The sequence below is a fragment of the Scomber scombrus genome, chromosome 7, assembly GCF_963691925.1.
Source record: "Scomber scombrus chromosome 7, fScoSco1.1, whole genome shotgun sequence".
Taxonomy (NCBI): Eukaryota; Metazoa; Chordata; class Actinopteri; order Scombriformes; family Scombridae; genus Scomber; species Scomber scombrus.
Genome location: NC_084976.1, coordinates 17,277,874 through 17,299,477, shown reverse-complemented (window position 1 = coordinate 17,299,477; position 21,604 = coordinate 17,277,874). Strand labels below are relative to the sequence as shown.

General features: G+C 39.8%; 2 protein-coding genes across 2 annotated transcripts; one reads left to right on the top strand and one right to left on the bottom strand.

The window, feature by feature from the left end:
• Nucleotides 1–1,159: 1,159 nt before the first annotated feature.
• On the top strand, nt 1,160–10,887 carry msh5 (mutS homolog 5). Its single transcript, XM_062423097.1, has 25 exons — nt 1,160–1,267; nt 1,361–1,484; nt 1,626–1,706; nt 2,063–2,116; nt 2,200–2,321; nt 2,503–2,612; nt 2,977–3,012; nt 3,351–3,433; nt 3,529–3,574; nt 4,322–4,460; nt 4,661–4,723; nt 4,852–4,980; nt 5,099–5,171; nt 5,353–5,462; nt 5,649–5,735; nt 5,832–5,919; nt 6,041–6,108; nt 6,688–6,806; nt 6,920–7,046; nt 7,835–7,984; nt 8,533–8,607; nt 9,506–9,652; nt 9,968–10,105; nt 10,609–10,682; nt 10,767–10,887. The coding sequence occupies exons 1-25, from the start codon at nt 1,160–1,162 to the stop codon at nt 10,885–10,887; spliced, it is 2,472 nt and encodes an 823-aa protein (XP_062279081.1).
• Nucleotides 10,888–20,333: 9,446 nt separating this feature from the next.
• On the bottom strand, nt 20,334–21,224 carry LOC133982848 (uncharacterized). Its single transcript, XM_062421689.1, has one exon. It carries the CDS (start codon nt 21,222–21,224, stop codon nt 20,403–20,405), a length of 822 nt encoding a protein of 273 aa, XP_062277673.1. The 3' UTR covers nt 20,334–20,402.
• Nucleotides 21,225–21,604: the final 380 nt, after the last annotated feature.

Here is a 21,604-nt window from a genome sequence, read left to right as displayed (position 1 = left end):
TGACAAGTGTATTTATTATATTATTTATTGCTAAATAACATAACGCTCACTGGGGGGGAAGTTTGGGATTTTGGGGGTTCTGTTGTTGTATCTGACTGTTTCTTTATTTGTGTATAAAATAAATTATTTTTGCATTCATACTGTGACTTGACATTATCATTACTGTTTTTCCACTGCAGTTTCTATTGTAATCATGACTAACCTAATTATAATTTATAATAGGGCTGCAATTATTTTCCTTATTCATGAATCTGCTGAGTATTTTCTTTCGCAGCATTTTTGAAGACATTGTGTTTACAGACATACATTTAGGTAAATTGTGGTCTAAATCACCACAGATATTATCTGTTACTGTTCTTCACACTAACACAACAATGTTTCTGGTAGTTTACAGTTTGCAGTTATGGAAGAATACATTTTACACCATGAGTGAAGTTATGTGCACAGTTAGTCCCTCCAGTGTGCAGCATGCACAGTATTAATTATAACCTTTTGATACCAATAAACAATGTTTTCCTGCAGCTATGCAGTGTACAGAGCACAGGAGCTCCTACAAAATCTAAGATTATTCCTCCACTTGAGTCCTAATTAGGCCTACTGTAAAACTTTAGTTCGCATACTTCCCTTTATCTTCCTCCATAACAGTTCACCAGGAAACTCCACACTTTCTTCCCTTCCAACTTTTCTTCATTTGTCCTTTTACTAAGTCTGATTGAGTCTGATTGTTCTGTGAAACTAATGAAGATCAGTAACAGGACGCTGTTGTCATGACAACGGGATGAGCGCGCCAAACAGCATATTTAAAACGGGTAGCATTAGCTTTCTGCTGACACAGGTACAAATATCTTATCATCACCCTCCTTTCAGTTACAAGTCGGACTTTTTCCGATACACACAACTTGTCGGCTTTACTTTAAAAAGCCCCAACCTATCATGTAAGTGTTTGCTAACTAAATTAAGGCTGGACTGTTAATTTGGCTAAAGGAAGCTAGCTTAAAATAGCTGGCCTGGCTAAATGGCGGCTATCTTGAATAACCTTAGATAGCTAAGTTAGTTGAAAGTCTGCAGGTTTAGTTAGCTTACATATTGTACCCATTTTATACAGCCAAATTACTACTACTAGCTTAATTTGACTGTTCCTATGCAGAAATAAGACATCATGGCAGCAATAGAAAATCTGAGAAGAGATGGAGGAGGAGGGCACGTTTTTGGTCCCAATGGCCTAAGGTTAAGTGGTGAAGAAGAAGAGGAGGAAGACTCACATGAGGTAGGAATCCAGCTCAGATCTCAAATAAAACCAGCAGATGACTGGACTGCAGCACTGAGATACACCCTCCTCTCTGTCTCTGTTTATTCCTAGGTTTTACTGAGTGTTTTGGTCCAGCATGGACAGCTGGGTCTTTGTTTCTATGATGGTAAAGACTCCTCTTTACACTACATGGTAGACACTCCTGACAACCATGAGCTCCACCTGCTGGCCAGAGGTAAATAGTACCCCTGCAATTAACCCAGTCTCTTCCTTAAATTGTTTTTATTTTTATTTTCAATTGCTCCAAAACCATTATCTTGTCTATAAATTGATACTTGTATTTTCCTTATAACCCTCTCTTTTTTCTCTTGTGTAGTCATCCAGGAGGTGTGTCCCCATGTGATCCTTACTAGTGCAAAGCAGGAGCGCTGCATGACCCACTTCCTGCAACAATTGGGTGAGCCCTGGGAAAAAATGCACCAGAAGAATTAGTTCTTTTTTTGTTGTTGACGTGGTGAGAGACAAGACGTTTCTGGGTCAAGGGAATGATATGCGATTAGAGAAGCTTGACACTGCAGCCAGCGAGTGTGATAAGGGAGAAGAGTGATGTAATACGCAGCCTTTACTGAGCACACTATAGTGGCTCAGTGCTATCATCTCAAATCGGTACTTTAATGAGAACTTTTTAATTCTCACCTATTTCTCTCTCTCTCTCTCTCTCTCTCTCTCTCTCTCTCTCTCTCTCTCTCTCTCTCTCTCTCTCTGAAAACTGTTGTTTATTGTTATTTCATACTCCTCTCCGTTGTGTCCCAGGTTCAAACCCAGACTACAAACCAGAGGTGGTTACTTATCCATATGTTGACTTTGGTAAACAGACACCTACTCATAAAATGCAAATATCCTCATCAATTTCTGGGCAAGATCTCATTAAATATGCATGAATGTTGCAGGTCTGGAGGTTGGTAAGCAGAGGCTACTTGCTGCCCATCTGCCTTTCCTTCCTGCCTCCATTTCAGAAAAAGACAAAATGTCGTACCTCTCCTCCTGTATCTCCTTTGACTCACCCCTGATGGTGAGTCAGCTGTCTACAGTACATACCACTCATCCCTCAGTCCATCTATCTGCAAGAACTGATCATGAATTATCAATTTCTTGGTTTTGTTTGTGTGTGTGTGTGTGTGTGTGTGTGTGTGTGTGTGTGTGTGTGTGTGTGTGTGTGTGTGTGTGTGTGTGTGTGATTGTGTGGTGGGTAGCTGAGGGCAGTGGGTGCTCTGCTAAAATGTCTGGACAGGAGGAGAGTGGGAGTAGAGCTGGAAGACAGCAGTGTTGGAGTTCCTGTTCTACAGTTTCACGCCTACACACTGTAAGTCACACGTAAATGAAGTAACATACACAAACAGACACACACAGGGCTGTGATTACACATTTTTCATAATGAGGACCATGAAAGAGTTTTTTCAATGACTTTTTATTTCACTGTATTTAGCTACAGTACATGCGTTTAGTCTGTCAAGCAAGCCGTAGTGAATCATGCTTTTGCAGCATTGCTTTTTTAGAGTATTCATACATTTACTGCATTACTTTTTTTTCCTTATATACTTTTTTATTCTCTATCATCCAAACAAACCAAAACTGTCTAATGTGAAACAGAATAAGTATCCGTGAATTAACAATTTTCATCGTTCTCTGTTTCTCTGAAATATGCATTGTGTTTCTTCCCAATATAGTAGAGGTGTGGTGTGTATTGATCAAGACACGTACAGGTAAGAGTGTTCAAGCACAGTCTCTACATTAATGACCTTTGTCCAATACAAATGTATGTCCCTGAAAGCTGAAACTGATCTTCTGAATCTCTCATCAATTATAATTAAAACTTCTACAGTGCAGCTGTTTAATACACATTTCTACTAATATATGTAAAATGATGAGTAGTTTGTTAGTTCTGTGATATATTTTCTTTTTCTTTTCTTTTTGTTGTAGTTTTAAAATTATTTTGCATCAAATTATTAATTATTATCTATAAAATACATTATTCAAATCAGATTAATTAAAGACACAAAGAGTAGCTCAGAGATCATTATGGATTTTGTATTTGTTTCAGTGTGCTGCAGATATTCAAATCAGAACTTCACCCATCAGTGTACAAGCTGCACTCAGGGGAAAAAGAAGGACTCAGTCTTTATGGTACGCTGCTCAGACTGTTGACTTTCACGATTTTATCTCTTCTCTGCCCAATGTGATGCTGTTTACACTAACTTTCTGTCATTATTGTGTTACAGGAATACTGAACCGCTGCAGGTGCAAGTTTGGCTCCAAACTGCTTCGGTGAGAAATGTCTTGCTAGAGTTGAATCACACGGCAACAAAATAATAAAGGGGCCTTAACTTAATCAAAAGACAGCTGTTTTAAGACCAGTTAATAGATCAGTTAAACTTAACTGATGTCTTTACTGCCATGCTGTATCATAGCTGTGCAAAATGTGTGGATTTGGTATATGGAACTGATACCATTAGTCAGATACCATTAGTAATGCTACAGTACCACCACCACTACTACTACTGTTACTATGAGTAATTCTAATAGGCAGGGCAAGTTTATAACTTATTTAACATAATGCATAAAAGACAATAATGAAAGTGATAATAATAATAAACAAAACAATTATATAGTCATTACTAACTGGTTAAAATTATCATATAAACTTTATAAATGTACATTTATTATTAAGAACATTAGAAACAAACACTATCAAAGCAACAAAAATGAAATTTTTGTCTCATATTGACACACAAACTGCTGTTTTGCGATTTAAGCAGAGGATTTACTGCTGCTTGTATCTATGGCAACAAGATAAATGTGTCAGCTTTTCCAACATAATGCATCATCTGTCTTGGTACTGTAACTAATGATATTATGGTGATTATAATTCTATGCTATAATTATTGTTTGAATGTACATTTGGGTAAATCTGACATGTTTTTATTTATTTAATTATCATTTTGCATGCACACAATATACTGTCAGAGACTAGAAGATGACATGTATGCTTGTTTGTACCATTCATTGTCTTAGCCAGTGGTTTCTGCGGCCAACACTGGACCTGGCCGTGTTACAAAGGAGACAGGAAGTGATACGTTTCTTCACATCACCTCGAAACTCAGACTCCCTGAACACTCTGCAGTCCTCGCTACGCAACATCAGAAACATCCCAGTAACAACTATGAACAATGACTTTTCTTTCTTCTACATCTTTGACCATTTACCACAATGCTTACTGGGATTTACTTTGTGTGTGTGTGTGTGTGTGTGTGTGTGTGTGTGTGTGTGTGTGTGTGTGTGTGTGTGTGTGTGTGTGTGTGTGTGTGTGTGTGTTTGTGTGTTTGTGCGTGCGTGCGTGCGTGTGTATGGTAGACTCTTCTCCACAGGATGTCTCTCTCTCACACCAAAGTGACTGACTGGCAGAGTCTCTACAAGGTTGGACCAACACTATTACTACATCCATGTGACAAGCTTTGTTAAGTGTGCACAAAGAGGTTTTATAGTGTGTGTATGTGTGTGTGTGTGTGCGTGCGTGCGTGCGTGTGTGTGTGTGTGTGTTTCAGACAGTGTACAGTGCAGTGTGTATTCGAGACACGGTGCGTCACCTGCCTCAGTCCATTCAGCTCTTTCGTGACATCAGTGAAGGGTTCTCTGATGACCTCCACTACATCGCCTCTCTTATCAGCCGCATTGTGAGACACTCACATTAATACACAGCCACGTATCTGAGAAATATTCTGGCTTTTGTTGACTCGCTCAACACTACACCATGTTGAGTGTTAATGAGTTTAGCTCCTTCTCTGAATGTAGGTGGACTTTGAAACCAGCATAGCCGAGAGACGCTTCACCATCAAACCAAATGTGGATCCTGCCATTGATGAGAGTAAGTGCCACCATACTGGATGTAAAACTAACTAAATAATCTCTGTTTGAATTGCAGAAATAATAATATAATATACATAAAAAGCCTGATCAGAGGTCTCACATCTGTGTTTATGTTGTGAACCTTTTTATATGGTGGTCGATTGGAAGCCTTAACTGCTTTCTTTCTCTCTGTCTGTCAGAGAAGAGGAGGATGATGGGGTTGTCCGACTTCCTGACAGACGTTGCCAGGAAAGAGCTGGAGCACCTGGATGCTCGCATCCCCTCCTGCTGTGTCATCTACATCCCTCTGGTCTGAGATTTATCGCTACAAAAGCCCTGGTGGATACATGTTTCCAAAAATACATTTGTATTGAAGCATTTGTTGCACATGTACTATATTATTGGCAGAATTCATGTTATCTGATGGGAATTGTTTCTCTAGAGCACCTGCACATCAGAGCTCATACAGTACATCATTGTCTGACTCTCCCTACAGATTGGATTCCTGCTCTCTGTCCCTCGGCTGCCCAGTATGGTGGAGAAAGAGGATTTTGAGATAGAAGGGCTTGATTTTATGGTCTGTGTTTAATCTTAAAGCCTTTTTAATATGTTAGTTTGTGTGAAAATGTACTAAAAGTTCAAACACTTATGTATATCTGTGTGTGTGTGTGGGAGCCAGTTTCTGTCCGAGGATCGTCTGCACTACCGCAGCCAGAGAACCAAGGAGCTGGACGACCTCTTAGGGGACTTGCACTGTGACATTAGAGGTCTTACTTTTTCAATAACACAAAACATTTACATGATAAATATGTGTCTGACATTTTTAACCAAAACAATCATTATAATTTGTCAACATATTTTCCTGATAGTGAACTTCCTGTTTCTCAGACATGGAGACAGCAGTCATGACTCAGTTACAGAATGCAATCCTGGAGAGGAGCGCCTCCCTCTACAAGGTGCACTTTCATATGAGTCCCACTCTAACAATATCATTGTTGGCATGGAAGTAATATTGCCAATGTGTATAGGTGGATTTGTTGTGATTAGCTGTCAGTTTTTCTTTTAGTTGTGTTCATTATGATTATGAAACAAGTCCTGATCCCATTACAATCTCTTTTCCAGTGCTGTGATAACTCTCTCATGACAGATGGATATGCTGCAATTGCAAATTTAATTGTGGTTTTTGAGTGCAGGGAGAGCAATAAGGTCAGATGATGAATTATTGTGTTTACAATGTTGCTGTGATGGGAATAGTCTAATTATTTTTGCAGATTGCAACTTTGCAATTAAATTAATGGAAAAGAAAAAAATAAAGTCTCATAGTTTTTAAAGTATTAAAAAAGAATTGAAACCTTTGTTATCCATCTGTATGCTCCAAATGCTCACATTTGCACAAAAATATAGTTAAAACACAGCTTCTGTTCCAATTCACAGGCACGGCCCCCTTGAGCTCTGGGAACTGTGGTGTGTTGCGTTTTCATTAGTCAAAAAATCTGTTCAGGACGTTCAGTTTGTTTAATGTATGTTTTATGTAGATTCTGGATCTCACTGCTGAGTTAGACTGTCTGATGGCTATGAGCAGCGCCTCCCAGGAGTACGGCTACACCACACCCAAACTAGCCAGCCACAGGAAGATATCAATCACACAGGGCAGGTAAACACACTTCATGTCAAACAATATATTTGTGGTATTTTATGGAAGAGTGCAGTACAAGCTTGCTACGTTTGATTTTTTATTTGGTTTTTTTGTTGTTGTTTTTTTTTTAGACACCCACTGTTAGAGCTGTGCTCTCCGGTGTTTGTGGCCAACTCTTTCCAGAGCTCTGAGATGCAAGGCAGAGTGAAGGTCATCACTGGACCCAACTCATCTGGAAAGAGTATCTACCTAAAACAGGTATGATTGGATACACTGCTTCTGGTCTCGTATCCCAGTGATACCTCTTTTGTTTGCTACACTCAGCAATAAGCTGTGCTTAGGCATATTGGTACAGCAACACTAATAGAGAGCTTTATGAAACAAAAGATGACTAAACAACTGGAAGGAAATAATTGCAGACTGTCTTCAACATTCTTCAGCACCACTAGTTACACTACATATACACGTTTCAGAATCTACAAGATGATGTTTTAAGGATGACATCTTGTCATGACGCACAGGTCTCTCCCTACCAAATAAGATAATATTAAAATGTGTGTATGTCTTTTCAGACTGTTTTCCTTTACTAATTGGTAGAGGGAAACTACAATTTACAACTTCATCAGAAAACACAATCAGAACAATAAATTAAAAGATAGCAATGAAGTTTCTTAATGAGAATGTCTTCATCTTACACTCCAGTTTATGTCATGTCATATTGGAGTTATTGAAATAATGAGTTCAACTTCCAAATAGCGTTCATATCAACATCCAAGTCTTAATTACTATATTTTTGAAAGCTCCAATATATCCAACTTGGCCCATAATATGGAACTGCCTCGAATGTCAAAAACCTCAGTGTCAGTATATTAAATTATTTTCTCAATGCATAATATTTAATAATCCTGCAATCTTTTTGAGTTGTCTGATGACGTGAACATTTTGATGCATGTCAATCTTCCCTATTTCTGCCATCCTGCTTAGTGATTCAAAAAAGCAGGTTGCTTTTTTCCAACCCTGACTTGTAACCGAAACTTCTTTGGCAGGTGGGTCTGATTGTTTTTATGGCTCTGATTGGCTCCGACGTGCCGGCAAAGGAGGCAGAGATTGGTGTGGTGGATGGCATCTTCACCCGCATGCAGAGCAGAGAGTCTGTGTCTGTAGGCCTCAGCACCTTCATGATAGACCTCAACCAGGTATCCAACACACACTCACACACACGCATGTTTATGCACACAAGCTCCTGTGTGTGTTTGTGTGTCAGTGTGTGGGTGTGGAAATAAAAAATATGAACTTCCAACACTACTGTCCTCCAGCTCCACTCCCACTCTCCACCTGTCAAGACATTTTTTTAAAAGCATTTACTGCCTACAGCCATCTCACATACACACACACACACACACACACACACACAACACAGGTTTGTGCACCTATCCTTATTAGGGCATTGCATTGACATCTGTTCATTAACTCTAACTGTAACCAAAACCAATTCATGCCTAACCCCAACCTTAATTTAACTTCAACTCACACCGTATCCCTAACCTGAACCAGGACTTTAGAAAAGGTCCCTAGGAGGTAACAAAAATGTGTGTGCGCACACAATCACACACACACACACACACACACACACACACACACACACACACACACACACACACACACACAACACACACACACACACACACACACACACAATAAAACAACAAAGTGCATTATAACTGTTTGTGTCTCTATTCTCCAGATGGCCCAGGCTCTCAACAGCAGTACTGGCAACTCATTAATTCTCATCGATGAATTTGGAAAAGGAACTAACACTGTAAGGAGAAGCTTTGTGAATTAAATCCATCATTGTTACGCAAACACATAAAAAGGACAAACAGTTTCATTAATGTGAAGCAACTGAAACCAAATCCAGACAATATTATTCAATTTAGAGCTGCCGCATGAACAGACCTTCAGTTCAACCCAACATGTCCCACCTATCAGCAAGAAAATAGCAACAGCAGCAGCACTTTATGACAGCAAATACACACAGCTATGAGAAAGAAATTGCCAGAGTCATTACCTGCAAGTATTGTATTAAAAATTGCACCAGGCATTACCTTCTTTGCCTGTAGGAGGCAACATAAACATATCTGCCTCTGCAGATCTAAACTGCTGCTGCTGTGGTGGTGCAGGTTGGTGGGAACAGCTCTCCTTTGTGGAGGATCTGTAGCCTGCTAAACATGAATGAGTGAGTTTGTAAGTTACAAAGCAGTTCTGTTGAAGTGCTTTCTTTCTGAGGTGTATCTTCAAATGTATCTGTCTATTTAAAAAAGCACTTAAACTAAAAAGTAAAGTAAAAGATACAAAATATCGACTGTATTTACATTCTTGTATGCATGTTCATAATAAAGATGCTTATTTTTCCATTGCAAGACAATACACTGTCATTGATGAAGATGAAGTAACATTATAATCAAGAAGATCACACAGATTTTGATGGCATATGATCATTAGTGTTTGTGACATATTGTTTTCTCAACGAGTAAAAGGGGACATCTGGCGGGCAGACAGAGGCCAGGAATGTTCAGTTAATTGGTTAATTCATGGCAGCAACTCAATATCAGGCGATCAAGGGTTTGAGTAAAGAGCTTAACCTAAATTAAGATCTTTATCCCATCACAACTTCATCCTTGAAAAACACAGTCAACAGTATAATGTTTATTCCTCAGGTCGATGGGCTCTCCCTGCTGGCTGCATCGATCTCTCATTGGCTGATAAAAGCTCCTGCAGATGTCCCTCATGTCCTCCTGGCTACTAATTTCCACAGTTTGCTGCAGCTAGGCCTGCTTCCCTCCTCTGGCCTACTGTCTCTGCTGGTACTGAGAGATACTCTATCTGAAGTTGCACAATGATTAAACGTAGCCTGAAGCACTTGTGTGAATGCAAGATGAAGTTATATGATGGAAAACTAATGTGGTGCAGAGCTTTGTTGACACAGCAAACTTCCAAATACCCAATTAGCTAATGAGGCTCCACTTCAGATCTGTTTTACCTCATTAGAAGTATGTGAATGTGATTTTTGTGTGTATGTGGTTGCATATTTGTGTGTGTATGTGGTTGCATATTCGTGTGTGTGTGTGTGTGTGTGTGTGTGTGTGTGTGTGTGTGTGTGTGTGTGTGTGTGTATATAGACTCTAGAGACAGCAGTGGATGGGGATGAGTTGGTGTTTCTGTACCAACTGAAGGAAGGGATCTGCCAATCCAGCTATGCTGCCAACATCGCTACCCTGGCAGGTCTGCCAACCAGCCTTGTACAGAGAGGAGTGGAGGTACACACATACAAACACACGCACGCACACACACACACACATATTTACTTAGGTCACTTTTGGGGACATTACATAGACTTGTATTCATTTCCTGGAGGCTAACCCTAACCATCACCACTACTTTCCTAATCCTAACTTTAACCTAACCCTAACCTTTTTTCTAATTTGGGACATGGATTTTGTCCCCAGTTGCAAGCTGTCTCCAATTAACTGATCTTTAGCCTGAAATGTGTCCCTGAAAGTACCCTATGACAGACACGTTTACTTAGGTCACTTTTGATGGCATTACATAAATGTACATTCATTACCTGGAGACACCCTAACTTTACCCATACGAAGTAGTGGTTTTCCTGAATGTTGTCCCAAAAGGTAGCCAATGGCAGAGACACACACACACACACACACACACACACACACACACACACACACACACACACACACACACACACACACACACACACACACACAGCATGCTCACATAAGCTAACTGTGTGTTTGTTCAGGTGTCTGAACTCTACAGGACAGGAAGACCCATCAAACGTATTGACAAAGCATCATCAGATGAGCAGGCTAACAGGTTTGTTTGACTCAGACTACACAAATTGACAAAGCAAATCCTCAGTATACAGCCGTGTGTTAAACATGTCCGTGTGCCTGACAGGTGCAGGTCCCTGGTGGAGAAGTTCTTGAGCCTGGACCTGGAGGACAAAGATTTGGACCTGCAGCGCTTCATGAAAGAGGACCTTCTGCCCTCTTCTGGGGAGCTGCTCAATCACAGCTGATTTTTTTTTTTTTTTTTTTGCTGCAGCTGCCAACATATTTCTACAGCTCTGTGGTCAGTGTGTGCAGTCACTCCTTAGTTTCATCCAAGTTTGGGGGAAAAAAAGACTATTACTGAAGGAGCAGACATTTATGAATTATTTTATGGATAAACATACTGTAACACAAAAACAGTTTGTGTTTCTTACAAAGGTTAAAATTGTTGCATAGAAAATACCAGCTCATGTTTCGTAGAATTTGTTTATTTACAAAATATTAAATGTTATACAAAACTGTTCGACTTTTTAGTAAGATTAGTTTAATCTAAGATAAATTTAATAACCTTTAATGCAATCATCATCTAAATGATGTTTTTAAATTAGAACTCAAACAAAATGTACAAAACTCCAGTAAAGCTGATTTTTCTTTACCTTGTGTGGTTGTAGCCCTTTCAGCATCACTTTATGCTGTCTTTTTCCTTTGGTTTTCAACACTCAGAGAAAAACAACAATAAAAGCAACAACATCACCGAGCGCCACAGTCCTGAGAGAAACAAGGCTCCTTCCTCATCTCTGTACCTCTCCAAAATTTGTTTTTTGTACATCTTCTTGAATTGATTTATATTTGTACTTTGCTTAAGTTCTTTATCTAAACCAGTCCACAAACTCACCCTGCAAACTGAAATACACTCTCTTCAGAGTGGTACAATGTTTTTTAAATTAACCCCCCTCTGTCTAATAACATTTTTTTGTATGTTGCCAGGAAGTAAATTATTTCTTGCTTTGTACATTAGTTGTGCAGTTAAATTCTACCAGATCCATGAACTTCAAAGCATGTGTCTTTAAAAACAGCATGTTAGTGTGTTCACGAAAGCATTTGCTACATCATTTACTATCCTCATGGCTCTTTTTTGGAGTATTCACAATGAGTGTATGGTGCTTTTGTACATGTTAAACCTCCACACACTAAAACAGATACAGTAATACAAGTAAACATTTTTTTTATGATCAAATGTTTATTGAGATAATGCAAAACAAAACTGTACATCACCAAGCACAAAGGGAACTCCACTCTGGGAACAGGAGTTAGTCCGCAGGAATGAAAAAAAGATGGCAAAAACAATAACTATAAATCAATAAACAACAAATGCAAAAAAGGAAAAGAAACAAAATAAAGACAAAGTAAAATAATTATACACAAAAAAGCCCAAACAAATAAAAACTACAAGTTAGTGTAAATGTACAATTAAACAAACACCCAGAACAGCACACAATAGTAAATCCATAGTAACAAACCACAGTGACAACAGAGACATCAAACAATATATGCTAATTACAAACATACACGTACATGTGAAAAGGTTATGTGAAAGGAAATGAGATCAAGGCAAGGCTAAAGGTTGGGTTTAGTTAAGCCCCTTGATAATCTCAAAAGCTTTAGACCAGTTTATCACAGTATCAACTCTGGAAGTGGAGCCTTCATGTAAACAAACATCTGAAAAAAGGTTTAGCCAGGTTCAGGACTATAATGGGCTCAACCCAGTTCTTAATAATGGTTTAATTAGCAGCAGTTGAGGCAGCTAATACAATCCTTTTTTCCTGAAACTATAACAATATATTCATTTGTACCCAATAAGACAACGAGCAGAGCAGCTGGGAAGGGCTTTATCAATGATAATTCCAACTATTTTATTGATTTGTTCCCAAATGGGTTTGATAGAACAATACCAGAACAAGTAGACTCCTTTAGAGTCTTGACATTTAGTGCACAAGTTTCCTGTTAACAAGTTTTAATTTAAAGCTGCGCTCCGGTGTAAAGTAAAATTTGTGTGCAAACTTTAGTGAATTATCTGATGAGTGAAATTTTTAGATGAGGAAAAAATGGTCTGCCAGACTTTCGGCTAATTCCAGTCAAGGTGGGGAGACTGAGAATCTTTTTGTCACTGGGAATGGTTTGGTGTCACAAGAGGACATTTTGTTATAAATCGAAGCTACTGGTTTAGTCCTCATACTAATTACTGTGTGTTGGTGTAGGAGTACAAGTAAAATATTACAAATATTAGTATTGGCAGCATACAGTAAAAATGCAGATTAGTTATTGTGATCTATTGAGGCTTCAGTTAGGTGCCAGGTAGTTAGGAGGGCCACGGTGAGGTATAAAAGAGTGTCAACTGGAAGTCTGTGTGCTGAGTTGCAGAATGGCGTATCGCAGCAGTGTTTGGTCAGGACAAGGACAGTTTTGTTAGGGAAAAGCTCCACCGTGGTCTCCACATCACACTCGTCTGCTTTCACACAACCCAACATCTTGATATCCAGAACGTCAGCTGGGGAGAGAAGTTGATGGTATTGGGTATGACATTAAAGTAAAATATTTATCAGTAAACACATTCTTTGACAAACAAAAACGGTCTTATCCAACACACCTGCCTTCCCTCGACCCGTGTAGCAGCGCTCCCCCAGACTGCACTTGATTTTGGTGGTGTAACAGGCGTCCCAGAAGCCCAGGTCACAACGGAAACAGTCCAGCAAATCCTCCTCTTCCTCAAATGCTACCACCTCCATGAGCTGCTCCAGCTGCTCATCTTCATCACCTGTGCCCAAAGAGCATGACATAGACAACACACAGTTTAATACAGTAAAGCTCTACTGGCATAATTTGGTGCGAAAGAAGACTCTAACAAACAATTAAATAATGGAGAATAATTGTTAAAGTAATATTGAAAATTAAATGTAAATAATGTCCTGTATATTGACTAAAACTGACAAATGACAAGCATGAAGCTGACTTGAATGAATCATGAACATTCAGCTATAAACAACCTACATTATTGGATGAGATGCTTTAAATTATTCTGGATTTTGAGACATTTATGTAATCGCTTGTTGGACACATTTACTATTCAGAGGAGCAGGATGTGTGAAATGTCTAAGCGTTGCTGAAAGCCAAACTGATGATGAGCCACATTCGGCAGAGCATTTGAGTATCTCCGAAATATTTTGTTTAATTCTCCAGCAGTCTGGAATTTGTTTCTTTGAGTGGATGACTCGAATTATTCGGGGAGCGCTCCAAGTCTTAGGGCAGCATCGTGTTTTTTGTTAACCAGAGAGATACTGGAGTTAATAGAAAGAGTTGGCAGCAGTATATAGGGCAGGAGTGGGACACAAACTCTCAATTATTCCTACTACTCAAATGTACAAAGAAGTTCTGAAAATGCGAAACACAGTTTCTGGGTTTCTGCATTAAACCCAGAAACTGTTAGCTTCCTAAAGTTGGTGATTTATTGGCTGAAAATCCACATTTCAAGTTAATAATAACTGACTTTTCACATTTAAATAACTATAAAGACAGCACATTTGGATACAGCATGTTAGGATTGAGGTACTTTTGGACTTCAGCGTTTCTCTGTCTAAGATTTCGGTATAGAGTTCATTCTGAGGTCTGGTTGCTAAATGGCTGGCTTCAGCACTGCTGGAGGCTGCTGCTGGAGGAGGACTAATCTCTTTCATGGCCCCATAAGATGAATTTAAGTGCAACTAACAATGCTGATCCCCTCTCATCTTGTTAGCTAGTGCCAGCTCAGGTGAACCAGCAGACAAAGAATAGTGAGGCGAGGGCAGATGTATTGAACAAATGTTTCTGACGTGTAGCATTCATTATTTTAACCCTGAAGGCTTAATATGCACTCAGTTTCCAGTTTATTTGACTCTTTACACTCAGCTAAAACTAATGTAGTCTGATGCAACAGCTCTACAATAAACCTTCATGAATATTATGTATTTATAATTTAGAACCTGCAAAATAACAATGCTGAAGTTGAATCAAAAGCACTATAAAACATTTCTAACCAAAAATAAACTTTATAACTGTCATCAAGGTAGAATTTACTGTAATATCAGTCAATTGATTGATTCATTAGCCAACTGACAAATATAAATAAATAAATATGCAATTATTTCATTGTGTAAGTCGTTTTCCTGCAAAATGCCAGAAATGTGAGATATCCAGCTCATTAAAGGAGAATTTGCTGCTTTAGCTTGTCTTACATTATAGGAAATTTGTTTTGGAGTGTTGGTCGGACAAAACAAGACATTTGAAGATGTCAAGTTGTACTCCAGGAAACTGGGATGGACATTTTCAGTATATTCACATGTTTTATTGACCAAACAAATGTATTTATTAATCAAGAAAACAATCGACATTGAAGATATTTAGATTGTATTAGTTTTATGTAATTGTACCTAATACACTGGCCACGGCGTGTATGACAATATAGACAGAGCTTTATATTACCTCTCAGTCAAATCCTTTTTTATATATAAAAATATATCAGCGTAACAGAACAGGTCCTGTTGATATTTCACACTTCAAGTGGACTATTTATTTGATAGAAATCAATGCATATAGCTATTTACTATTAATGAATTAACTATTAATTAAAAGAATTGTTGTGAAACTGGCAAGAATATGTTGCTCATGAATAAATATCAACCAGAAATGAATCAAATTGGGACTTTCACTCCCAGTTCTTGGACTTTAAGGTGTTAATTGTGTACATTTTTGCAGTAGTAGTAATGTTTTAGACCAGAACAGTGTTAGATCCAAACCTGCATTAAAGGACGAACGATGAAACAATGTTGTCTTACCTCGAACAGGTGTAAACATCATGATGGCAAAAACACAGAATATTAGTCCTTTCATTTTGAGCGGGATACTTTTTCTACTGACGGCACCATGCGGACTGCTCAGGAGCCCGGAAGCTGGACTGAAATTGGATTAGTCAGTAATGCACCTGCTATTTGTTCTGCACCAATCACAGCTGCCGAACGGCTGCAGACGATCATACAACTGAAGTTTTGGGATTAAATGCAAACTACAGCTTTACTTAAAAAACTGTGAGAGAAGAGGATGCAGAGTTTGGGAACCAGAGGGATTTTACGTCTCCTTAAGTGTCAGAAAATGTTATTTGGTTCATTTTAACAGTATGAATGTAACACGTGAAATAAAGCTGGTAACACATCACACTTTCCATCCAGCTAATGCTTCATGCTTCCCACTTAATCACAAAAACTGTTTTTTTTCTGAATCTCTTTTCTTGCTGTAACAGGTGAAGTTAGACGTGCATCTTCAGGCTGGTTGATCCTCAGCGAATATTTTACACTGAAAGATGTTGACCACAGCTCCTCTCTCTCTTAAGGAACAGAGGAATTGCATGTGTCCTGAGTCAGCGTAGGGTTAAGCAGCTTACCGCCTCCTGTCCATCAGCTCAGATATGTATCAATGCACATGCACACGCACACACACACACACACACACACACACACACACACACACACACAAAACTGCTCTCTCAGACTCAGTCATATTCTCAATGCAGCATTAGACGTGAATTACATAACGTCATCTTAGACACGCAGAGAGATGTACTGAGCCCCTGCAGAGGTCTGTGCATGTGTGTAAAGATAAAGATGTTGAAATTCCCTCTGATCATCAGGATTACTGCCTGGTAAATTAAACTGTTTATACAACATGTCAGCTATCTGAAAAACCAAAACCGATATTACTTCTGCTGCTGCTGAAGCAATTAGTCGATAAATCGTTACATCCACTGACAGAAAACAAATCTGCAACCATTTTGATGACCTATTAATCGCTTGAGTCATTTTTCGAGTAACAATGCCAAACATTTGTTAGTCAGCTTCTCAGGTCTGAACAATTGCTGATGTCTTGTCTTGTATCGAGAGTAAAACTTAATATTTTTTAGCTTTGGACTGTTGGTCACGGCCATTTTTCACTATTTTCTGACATTTTATAGGGAGGGGTCAATCGATTACTTGACAATAGAATAGACAGTATGTTCATGGCGGTGCAACAACCAGTGCAAGCAACACTCTGATGTGTAATTTTGTCTGACAAAAATTTGGTAACCAGCACAGAGAGCATGGTGCAAAGATGGGAGGTTCATTCAAATGAAAAAGTGTAAAGACACTTGTTGTATTTTGGTTGACATTTGGTTCAAGATGTTGCCCTGATAACACACATCAGAATCACGTCTACTTGTGAGGCAACATCATGATTTTATCAACAGGATCAAACTAAATACTTGCTGCAGATGTGTTGCAACAACAGATTAATACTTCAAATATGAATAATTTATTTAAATTAAACATTCTTCAACCAAAATCAACACAGAAAATAACATTCAATTTGATTGAAGCAGGAAAGTCAGTAAGTCATTCTGCATTGATCTATAAATGAGTGTGGGTGATTCTTACAGTATCTGTTGTCTACAGCTGTTTATACTGTAAGAAAAGCTTCTTCTTCACTTCATTTAATCCCTGAAGCATCTGAAGGCAGCTGGACTCATGTGTTTATACATTTTTAGCCTCTGAGTGCCGCACCAGAGCGCAGTGCTGTTACGCACGACCGTTCACTGTTTACATTCATTAAGTCGTCTGAAAACACCAGACTGCTACAATATTATTACACACACCTCTACACACATCAGATCGGTCAGTTATAAAATTATATTCTGCTATTTATGAAGGAGAAATCAGGCTAGCAACTCATCAGCCTCTTTTCCAACTTTCTTTTTGGCTGAAGTATCCTCTCATGTTTCATTTTTGAAACACTCACTACAGTGCAAACACTGTTGTGAAACATTAAATACTTAACTGAAACCATACAGGAGGTGAGATACATTACATTATTTCTGAAATAGCTTTGATCCAATATAATCACATAAACAGCTTCACCAAATCAATTTTTTATTTTATTTTTTTTAAATTTTCTATCATTATCATAGAAACTGATGAACAAAACTAGTCCATCTGTCTTTGGCTGCAGATGTGTGATGACGTGTTCATGTGATGCTCTGAACCATCCAGACATTTCCAGAAGTTAAACTTTCCATTCGTTATAATGTTTGGCTCAACTGTTTCAGAGCAGAGATGTGACTGGCTGAGACAGTATTTAATAATCACCACATTACTAATCACCAATAATCACTGATCTGTGTTCACCTTCACTCAGCCCTTTTGCACGTTGCCCTGCATTACATACATGAACCAAAATAGCCGGTGCACATGGAGACGCCCACACTGTCCGTGCGCCTACCTACCACGTGGTAGGTAGGCCACCTTGCGTGGTTGAAAAAAGGACCCTAAATGTGAACGCAACAAAGCATCTCACGCTGCGAAGGACTATGTGTGAGAGTGAGGAGATAGAGCTGCCTTTCTGGGCGATAAGTGCGAAGGAGGCTGGCAGCATGTTACAAGATTCAGTCAAGAACAGACACATCTCCCCAAACTCATCCCTGCTACTGAAATATACATCTGGCATCCTAGAACAGCATAGCTACCTCCACAAACTCGTCCTCCCAGTGTGTGGATGGGGACTGTTTTTTAGTGAGTGTGTGTGGCTGCAGATTATTCACTTCAGTCTCAGTCGTCATCTGGATGACAGGATCCCAGCATGGGCCCAAACAACAAGGAAATACTCAGCAGCCCTAAAGCCCTAAACCTAATTACACAGGGGACCCCTGTGTAATTAGAGGCTGGAGGAGAACACATTGGCGATAATTAAAATCCTACCCCTTACCTCTCTAGCTTTTCAAACATGCTCGCTTTTGCTTAATTGTGCCTGACGTTACTCTGCATTGTTTTGCTCTATTTTCTCAATTTTTTCTTCCCTTTTTACTGCAGAAGCCAAGGAGTGAGATATCCAACTACTGGAGTATCTGAAAAAAGCGTAGGACTCAGATGATGAAGAGATGAAAGGTTGGGATGGTGGGAGAGTGAAGCTTCAGTTACACGACTCGTAGGACCGCTTATCTCAGTAAAGCTGTGTCAGGAATAACTCATAACAGCCTCAACGGGATTTCTTTTATTCTATCCTTTTTTGTTCTTCTTCTTTGAATCATTGATCTTTTCTATCCGGCCTCTGATTGAAATTCTTTAACAACTCGCCTCACCACATTTAAGGAAAGAAAGAAAACTGAGGAGCTGACACTGTGAATTTTTGAAGAAAAAAAAAAGTTGAATTACACACACACACACACACACACACACACACACACACACACACACACACACAAAAAATAGAGCCTGAGTGTGTACAGAGCACTAGCTGGTATTTATAGTGTGGTTGTAGGTGTCGAGTGAGAGGAGTTTGGCCTTATATGCTTCTCTGGTTTATACTGACAGTGGCGGAAGAAAGTACTCAGACCCTTTACTTAAGTAAAAGTACCAAAACAGCAATGTAAAGATATTCAATAACAAGAAAAGTGCTGCATAAAAAATCATCCTAAACTAAAAGTACATAAGTATTAGTAGTAAAATGTATTTAAAGTACTAAAGTAAAATTACTGTTTGGTCCCTCTGACTGATATATTGTTATATATGACATCATTATATTATTCATACTGAAGCATCAGTGTGTAAGCAGCATGTTACTGTTGTAGCTGCTGGAGGTGGAGCTAGTTTGAACTACAATTAGCTAGATTAGTCCAGTGGTTTCCATCCTAGGGGTTGGGCCTCTTCAAAGGGTCAACAGATAAGTCTGAGGGGTTGTGAGATGATTAATGGGAGAGGAAAAAATAAATATGGTGAATTGTTGGATAATGTTCACATTTATTGAAATGAAACCATGTCAGAAGTTTAGAGGGAAAAATCAATATTTGGTGGAGCTGTTAACAACTCAGACATCTGAAATGTAACCCTGACTACACACTGCTCTTTGTAAGATGTCAAAAGTCAAAAAGGTTGGAAACCACTGGTTTAAAACAATATGTTGTTATTTTATAAGTTTGTTATATTACTCTTTTTGTCAAATATTCATCTGAAATGTAACTTAAGGTGTCAAATTAATGCAGTGGTGTAGAAATTACATCATTTCCCTCTGAAATGTAGAGGACTGAAGTATATAGTAGCACAAAATGGGAATTGTCAAGTAAAGTACAAATACCTAAAAACAGTACCTAATCACAGTACTTGAGTAAATGTACATTCCACCACTGTAGGGCTTATATTGAGACACAATCCCTCAGATAAAGAGTATGTGTGAGATTAGATAAAGACTCTTGAGACCAGCTCATCCTCCAAATGTAGATGCTGTACCTCTGCAGGGAAGACGTGTGTGTGAGGGAGAGAAAGCCTAGAGAGAGTGTGTGTGTCCGTCTCACAGAATGGCACCCAAATAAGTTTTAGCAATCCTTCCCAAGTCCAAATATGGTCAAATAAGCTGCGGCTTTAGGGATTTTGGCATGGGTGAGTTCAAAGACAACAAGATGGCGAGTTGACATCAAACAGCATAGCTCCAATCTCTCAAACGTGGGTGAGTCAGAGAACGATGAAGGACAAAAACACTCTTTACAGACAGTGAGTCAGAGCCACTGCGCCAATCAGAGGCACTAATCCAAAACATACTAACAAACATTTTATCTGTTTATTGAGGAATGCATAGACGTGTCGTTAGAGCGTCTGCACGTGAAACTTGTACATGTATCTATCTCTTCATGCATGTTTCATAAGACAGGAGAAGTTCAGTGCTCGGGCGGCAAAGGAGAGCATGTCCGTACGTTAAAGTTGATCTCGCTGGAGTTGCATGAGTCTGAGTGGACGGAGGACTGAGAAACGGATGGGCAAGGGGAGGAGGAGGAGGAGGAGTGAGGAGTGGGCTCCTGGTGGTGCAGAACTCGGGCCAGAAGAGTTGACCTTCCCTCCTCTGCTCCCTCCTGCTTTCTGTCCACCTCCTCTTTATCTCTACCTCCTGCATCCAGAGGAGCAGAGGAGGTGCTGCTGCTGATGTTGTGTCTGTCCCTGCAAGGAGGAGTAGGAGGAGGAGCAGGACCCCAGTTCTCGTTTAAAAGGGGGAGTGTGTGGGCCAGAGTGGCCCAGGATTCCTGCTCTTCATCTTTACACTCCCACTGCTCCTGACAGCTGAAGCTGGGCTGCTCCTGTGAATCCTCCCAGCCATCTCCTCCCTTCAGATCCTCAAGGTCCTCAGGCGTCTCTAGTCTGAGGACTTCACGGTCCCTGTTCTCGTACAGCAGCGTGGCGGCGCAGATGAAGATGAAGAGGCCCACTCCCATGACCACGGGCCCAGCCAGTTTCATCCTCTCAACGTGGGTACTGCCGCGGCCACCCACGGGCTTTGGTACAGCAGACACGTAACCCGCCACCGCCACACCCATCCCCACCAGCACCACAGCTACACCCAGTATGAGCCACACACCCGGGGCTGAGCGCAGGTGCAGTTTGGTTGGGAGGGCTTTGCCTTCCCTCAGGTGTCTGTTGCATGCTGGGAGGCAGACAGGTGAGGACTGGGTTGAGGTGGGGCTGCAGGCAGGACTGGCTGCTGTCATCCTCTGGCTTCAGACTGCACAGAGAAGAACACAGAAGAGCAGAAACAGGAGAGTTACACAAGAAAGTGTTGAGTGCAGCATCACAAGGGAACCGCTGGTGGTGTTGGAAGGAAGATAGTTTACTCTGCATTGCACACAACAGGAAATAGCTGCTTTAATAAGACATGTGGTTGAGTTAATGAGATCCCCTTGCAGCTCCTCCAGTGTCTCTCTGGAGCAACACAGACTCTCCTGTAAGAACTGCAGCAACCTGGACTGAACTGTTACTGAACCACTCATTCATTATCATGAGAATAAGGAAGACTGACCCCCCCTTCAGGACCTGATGATTTCACTACGATCTCACTGCAGTCACGAGAATGGGGTCACATTACGCTAAT